The sequence below is a fragment of the Galeopterus variegatus genome, unplaced genomic scaffold (assembly GCF_000696425.1).
Source record: "Galeopterus variegatus unplaced genomic scaffold, G_variegatus-3.0.2 Scaffold949, whole genome shotgun sequence".
Taxonomy (NCBI): Eukaryota; Metazoa; Chordata; class Mammalia; order Dermoptera; family Cynocephalidae; genus Galeopterus; species Galeopterus variegatus.
In genome coordinates this window covers 380,908-388,568 of record NW_007727060.1, presented here as the reverse complement: position 1 = coordinate 388,568, position 7,661 = coordinate 380,908, and the positions used below count along the sequence as shown (strand labels likewise).

The 7,661-nt window shown below is 36.4% G+C and overlaps 1 protein-coding gene across 1 annotated transcript in view; it reads left to right on the top strand.

Moving 5' to 3' along the window:
• Positions 1-7,661, top strand: part of DNAH11 (dynein, axonemal, heavy chain 11) — a 364,599-nt gene that overhangs the window by 24,896 nt on the left and 332,042 nt on the right. Inside the window, exons 11-12 of the mRNA XM_008573669.1 lie at positions 5-175; positions 1,512-1,679. Coding sequence (XP_008571891.1) covers positions 5-175; positions 1,512-1,679 — 339 coding nt within the window. The remainder of the gene's footprint in view (positions 1-4; positions 176-1,511; positions 1,680-7,661) is intronic.

Below are 7,661 nucleotides of genomic sequence, written 5' to 3'. Positions count from 1 at the left end.
AAAGGTGCAGGTGGCCATTAACATCTTCAAGACTTTCAAAAATTCTTTTTTCAACTACAGAAAAAGATTGGCAAGCTATTTCACAGGAAGTAAGGAGCTGAGACTGTGGGATTTCCAGTCTCATCTGGTGTTCTGCAGATTTGACAAGTTTCTTGATCATTTAATGAAAATAGAGGTATGCATTTATTAACTTTATTTATATTATGGGTGGGTTCAAAAAGTTTGTAGCTCTTCACGATTCATAGAACAGCTTGTGGTGGGTGGGAAGTCTCCTTTCTTAGTGATTCTCATGAGGAGCTCATTACACCAGTGCTAAAAGGATATAAGGATAGTTTTAAAAGCTTTAATATGGCTTCTTTCATTCACTTTTGATTCTGTTATCACACCGAATATAAGTAAATCTCTATGTATCAGTGACCCTTGACCTACAATTTATTAAGTTCTTGGAAGAGAGTTGTATGTCAGGAAGCTGTAAACTAATCTCCTATAAACAAATTCCCTTTTACCCTTTGAATTTAATCTTTGAAATTGAAATTTTATACCTAAAAATCCATCTGATAATTTTAAATATCTTATTATCTTTTAGTATTTGAATATATAGTATACTATAAAATATTAAAACACTAATCTCCTATAAACAAATTCCCTTTTACCCTTTGAATTTAATCTTTGAAATTGAAATTTCATACCTAAAAATCCATCTGATAATTTTAAATATCTTATTATCTTTTAGTATTTGAATATATAGTATACTATAAAATATTAAAATCATTGATAAAAATAAATGAAAAGAACATGGAAATATGTGCTCAGTATAGATATGTTTTAAATACCTAAGAACCAAAAATCAAATGAATACACGCACACATGCTTGTATGGAGCCTACTGGCTAAGGTGTTTTGTAAAAAGTTTGAATTGATGACACTGCCTTATTTTCTTTGTAAAACTCTTTTTAACAATTTTGGGCTTTTTCATTGATGTAAGGTTTTTAAAATTTCATTAAAAGTTGGAGCTTTATGTTTTGAAAATTCTCATTATTACTTAGGCTGAATGCCTCTCAAAGTTTCTGAATGCTAAATGCCTGACAAAGGGCGACATGTGAACCACTCTCCTAACAGTCTCTTCAGTTTCTTTTCTACAAAGAAGGTGATTCACTGCTAAGTATAGGCTGAAAATGAGTCGTGGATATTATCTGGGGATCTGACTTGTGATTAGGAGGATGTGAAATTAGGGGAGTCATATGTCTAGCTATGGTATATTAGGGGTTTCCTGTACTGTGAGATGATTTTCAGTAAATATGAAAATGGGAGTGTGACTTCTAAAATTAGCAGTTCTTTTACTCAGTGAAATCATTAATATTTACTTTCTGTCATGTAAGTGTTCATGGAATCACTGATTTTGAATGTTTGAAAATATTCTTTATTTGAATCTTTAAAATATTCTTTTCCTGCTCAAGATGGTGGAAAGGTTTTTTACTGTATGTACTGAACGGTCTTTATGTTTTTACAAAGGATATATTTGTCACCATGTTGGAATTTGAAAAGCTGGAAAGACTGGAATTTGGCGGTACCAAGGGATCAATTTTAAATGAACAAATCCATGAGATGAATGAAGAATTTATGGAACTCTGTAAAGTTTTTAAGCAGAGCACTTATGACCCATCTGACTGCAATGACATGGTAATACCGTACCTTTGCATTTTCATTTCATAGGATCATGTGATTTTAAAGCTGGAGAGGAAGAAAGGTCACAGTGATAACAGGTACCATCTGGTCCAATCACTGTAAGGACCAAAAGATTAAACGACTTGCTGAAGTCTCCTACCTACTTAGTCATGGATCAGGGAGCAGAACATAGGCATTTGCATTTTCAGTTCAGATCTGTTTCTAATGTAACTGTGAACCTCAGTCTGGACTTGTTTCTTGTTTGTGTTTATTGAAAAGGAGCTTTCCACAGTAACTCATTTTGATCGGATTATCTGATATCCCCGTAACTCAAGTGTTTTAGCCTTTTCCTGAATTACTGGATAATCTTTTGGTCTGTTTGAATGCTTAGTTTCACCCCATTGATTATATCTACTATTAATATATATGTTGTGTCTCATAATTTCTGTTATTCTTTAGAGCTGTTTATAGTTTCATGTTTTCAATCTCAGGAAATAGAGGGAGGCTTTCAGATTTAAGCCACTTCTCTGTCACTTCCAGCATGTTAGTTAGCAAGGGAGTTACCTGTGAGCATTCCTGTAGCTGTAGGATAAAAATAGCTTCATTTTAGTGGTTTGCCAAGAACAGTAAGCCCAGGGACAAAAACATGAAGAGTTAGCTCTTGTCCTCATTATTTTACACGGAATGTGAATTTTTTCACTTTTGTGTTTACACTGGGCCAAATAATTGATTCTTTGAAATGTGCAAGTGAGATATGTTTGCTTTATAAGGATTTAATTAGCAAATGGTAGTCAGGTTTGACAAGTGGAGTTAATGGTGAGAGGACACTGCCGTGGTGCGTGACTCCGTGTCAGGCTGGTGCCCTGTAATTTGTGGAAAAGTAGGAGAAACATAGGACCATGTTGATGAACAATCTGAGCTCATTCCCAGACTCTTGTAAGAAGTCTGGCGCTTGGAAGATATTCAGTAAATGCGTACAGAATGGGACTCTTAGGGGAGCCAGTGGCTTAGCCCACCTGACTAACTAGTGGAGGAGTGTGAGACTGAGCTTGCACAAGACCCTTGGGGACATTTGAATAGCAGGATGGTCTTGATTTCCTCACAATTACAAAACCTGGCAGGTTTTCAGAGTGCCGGGTTTAGAGAAGTTGGCCAGGTTTAACTGATGTCACTGCTTTGGCAATGCCAGAGGACCTGATTTTACTCCTGTGTCCACCAACAGCCTGAACAGTCACAAATGTGTAGGAATAGAAAATTCATTTGTGCTTAACATGTATGAGTATACTTTGAAAAGTCTGTGGAAAAAGAAAATTAAAAGATAATGAATCATTCCATGAACTTTTTGAAGTAATCTCCTATGTCTGTTTGGAATTTGTATTTTGGAGGTGGGCAAGACTTACCTCTGAACTCCGGGTCTGGATTGGAGACATAAGTCACCTTCCTTGCAGTTCCCCTTCACCCTCCCATCTGGTTCTCTTGCCTTAAAATAGAATCTGGAAGCTCCTTGACTTTGGTTATTTCTTAAAATTAAAACATGGATTTACCAAAAGTTGACTTAACTGATATACTCATGTTGAAGAAGACCTTTCCTTTTTTTGAAAATGTCTTGGTTATTATTGTTGCCTCAAGATACTACAATTATATATTTTTGCTTAATAAGCTGTTCATTTTGATGCTTTTAGCTGAGTTTATTGTACTTTGATTTTATGATGAAATCGGTTGATAACCTTTATGAAATGTTATTTTAGCAAACTACTTACATACATGTGTAACACACAGGAATACATGCCCACCCCATGCCTTTCCCCTCCTACTGCATGAGCCCCTGTGTGTCCCCCGGTCCTCATTGACTGTACATTAGTGTTCACATAATGTGTGAGTGTGTCGTGACCTGTCGTCCTGCACTTTAGTATAGAAATATTTTGAATATGTTCCAGGAAATTAGAGACATGACCACTGGTGGTTTGATTTTTGAAATGCTGTTGTTTCTCTTTCTCTCTTTTTGTCCATCTCAAGCCTGTTAATCAGGCTTTGAGCCATTATTTGTGGCGCCAAAGGTCTGCTACTCTGGTCCTTTTATAGAATGTGGGAATTTTCTAGCTGCATCCATAAAACTGTTTTGGGTTTTTCAACTATTACTATTGAGTGGAAAGGTTACTTTGGGTATGTTCTTTGATTTCTTCCTAAGTGACTGAGATCTAGACTTGCTTTCCTCATGGTTCGCATTTAACAGCTAGTCCGCTGATCTTAGACTCTGTAGATTTGCTTTGCTGACATTCTGTTCTGTTACTTGATTAAATAAAATTCCTCAGATAACTGAGCAAGGATGAGAGCTATTTTTCTGGAGAGTAACCCCTTGGCTCCACTTAGTCTGTGTTAATCAGAGCCAGTTAAGATTTACTGAGCATGTGCTGAGCACCAGGCATCGTGCCAGACCTTCCTGCACATTCCTGCTTAGCTCTCACTAGAACCCTGAGAGTGGCCTCCCAGGCAAATGACAGGTTAAGTACATGACAGGAAATCACACCATTCCCAGGTGGTGAAACAGAGATTTGAATCCAAACTCTAACCCTTAAGCACTGCGTTCTTTTCACTTTGCCGCTCTCCTAGTGTTGATTTGTGTCATTGCGTCTTCATTGAAATGAAGTGAATAAAGCTCATCTAGGGGAACAGGGTGACTCATCTGAGGACATGTGTGCTGAGAGGGGGTGATCCAGGCTGCTGTGTCCATTTTCCTCTTTCCTCCTAGTTTTCAGCAGGAAGGTTGACTCAGGTACCTAGCTTGCCATTATATCAGAATCTCAAACAACAATTTAAAAGTAGGAAAGTAGTTCATCTGTACTAGGTTGTATTCTAATTCCTAGAACTAGTTCTATTATTCTGTTCTCATCCACTGAACTATTAATTCTTTTGCTATTACTATATATAGTGTTTTCTAAAACTATATAGATTTCTTCGTTAGTCATCCACAGTATTTTCATATGTTTGCCTACTTATTTTGCAAGATAAAATTTTTTATTTAAAAACATATTTACTTTTTTCAAAAGGTAACATTTTCAAAAGTTTAGTCCCCTTCTTCTCACCCCACTGCCTTTTCCCTTAGTTTTCCATTTTTCCTCCCCAAAGGCATCTCTATTGCAAATTTCTTGTATAACACTTTTTTATAAGGGCTCTTTCATGTACTAACATGTGCACATATTTATTCTTTTGTTCTCCGTTTTGCACAAATCACATCCTGTACACATCATTTATACCTTGCTTTTATCACTATACATTTTGGCAGTCATTTTGTATCATTACAATACAACTGTTTCTTTTTTTTTTTTAACAATTGAGTATTATTCAATTGAATTTATGTACTCTAGTTTATTATCTATTTTTGAATGTTATTTAGAGTAGTAGATATCAAATTGTTTAAAATTTTAGTTAGGAACTTTTGCTTCTGGAAAGACGGAGATATATTTTTCCCTATTCCTCTCACTAAGTACAACTAAAACACTGGCCATTATGTATAAAACAAAGAAGATTTCAAAAGGTAAAAAGACAGACTGGCTAAGGACTTTGGGACTCAAGACACAACTTGAGTTCTCTGGGTTTTCTTCTACCTTAAATAACCCAGACTTGGAGCTGGAGACTTTGGCCACCTGGAAATGCCAGTGAGCACAGACCAATAAAAGTCCCAGTAAAAGCCTGATCTCTATTTAGCCAAAGGACCTAGAAGGGGGCAGCCTAGCAACACAGAAAATGTATAGAGCATAGTCACTCCAGCCAAACACCACAGAAGAAACTGTGCCTCACAACTACAATGCCAGGAAGGGCTGAATGGGGAGCCTAGACTTACACGCAACTGGTGTAAAGGTGCTCCAGCCCCACCCCTGCTGGGGTGGTGTCAAAGATGGCCAAGTAGAGAGCTGTGATTTTTGTCCCTGCTGGACAAGAATAAGCCCACTCTCTGTGGTATCCATGGAGACCATATTGGAATCCTGGATTTCCTTCCCCACACCACAGCATCCTCATCCTATTGAGGTGGTGTCAGAGAAAGCCTGGTGGAGAGTCAGGACCACCACCGTGGCCAAGTGGTAGCAAGGCTGCCCACACCGTGGTGTCAGTGGAGACCATACGGAGAACCAGAACCAGCTGTAACAAGGAGCCCTCCACCCTTGGGCATTAACAGATGCCAAATGGAGAACCTGGACTTCTATCTCCACCTGAGGCAGAGGCTGGAGCAGTATCAGAGAAAGCCAGCAAAAACAGAACATTTAAATAAGATCCAGAGTCTCATAACAATGTGAAAATGTCCAGATTTCAGTCAAATATCACTTGTTACACTGAGAACCAGGAAGATCTCCACTGGATAAAAAAAACGACAACCAATAGATTTCCCAAACCAAGATAACAGAAATGGTGGAATTATCTAACAAAGATTTTATACCAGCCATGCTAAAAATGCTTTAAAAAGCAATTATATACGTGTTTGAAACAAATGAAAAAATAGAAAGCCTTAGTAAAGAAGTAGAAATTCTCAGCAAAGAAACAGAAGATATAAAGATGAACCAAATGGGAATTTTAGAAGTGGAAAATATAATTAAAATAGAAAGTACAGTGATGGAACTCAACAGCAGAATGGAAGGACGGAGGGAAAAATCAGTGAACCGGAAGACAGAACAATAGAAACCACCCAATCTGAACACCAGAGAGAAAATAGACTGAAGTAAACTGAACATTGCCTCAGGAATTTGTGTGACTGTAACAGAAGCTCTAACCTTGTCATCGGAGTTTCAGAAAGCGAGGAGAAAGAAAGTGGAACTGAAGAAGTCTTGAAGAATAATGGCCAAAATTTTAATTTGGAAAGAAACATAAACCTACAGATTTAAGAAGAAATTAGAAATCAGTAAAAGAAAGATAGACCCAAGGATAGACCCAGCGAAATTAATGCCAAGATGTCATAATTAAACTTCTGAAAACTGAAAATAAAGAAGAAATCTTAAAAGCACTGAGAGAAATGACTACTTACCTATAGGGGAAAAACAATTTGAGGGACAGTGGATTGCTGATTAGAAACCATGGAGGCCAGTATGAAATGGCAAAATATTTTTCAGGTGCTGAAAAAGAACTGTTAACCCAGAACGTCCTTCAGGAATAAAAGGGAAATCAAGAAATTTCTGGATAAACAAAAACTAAGAGACCTTAAAAAATGGCTAAAATAAATACAGAAAGGAAATAAAATAAGTACAGAAAGGAAATGATCAAAGAGAGAACTCTGGGACACCAGGAAGAATATGGTAGACAAAAATACGTGTAATACAGTAGATTATTTTCCTCCTTTTGAGGGTTTTAAATTATATTTGATGGTGGGAGAAAGAATTATAACACTGTGGTTCTAAATGTATGTACAGAAAATTATCCATGAATCACAGAGGAAATTTTAAGGGAAACTTTAAAAATATGTAACTGAGTGAAAGTGAAAATACAACATAAAATTTGTGAGAACAGCTAATGCAGTTCTGAAAGGGAAATTTATAGCATTAAACATATACATTGAAAAAGAGGAATGTCTCAAATCAATAATCTAAGTTCCCATCCTAACAACCTAGAATTAAAAAAAGCAAAATAGACACAAAGCATTCAGAAAGGAAGAAATAATAAAGAGCAGAAATCAATGAAATTGAAAACAAAAAAACAGAAAAATCAATGAAACTGGGAGCTGGCTCTTTGAAAAGACATAGCTCTAGCAAGACTACAAAGAAAAAAAGAAGACATTGCTAATATCAGGAAAAGGATGGGCCACCTCTACATGCTCTGCAGACATCAAAAAAAATTAGGGAATACCAAAACAAGAAACAACACAAAACCCCAAAAAGAACCTCTACACACAAAAATTTGACAATTTAGGTGAAATGAATGAATTTCTTAAAACAGAAACAACTCACCCAATGTTAAATTGATCATTTGAATAACACTGTAAGTATTAAGGAAATTGAATTTATAATAAAAAAA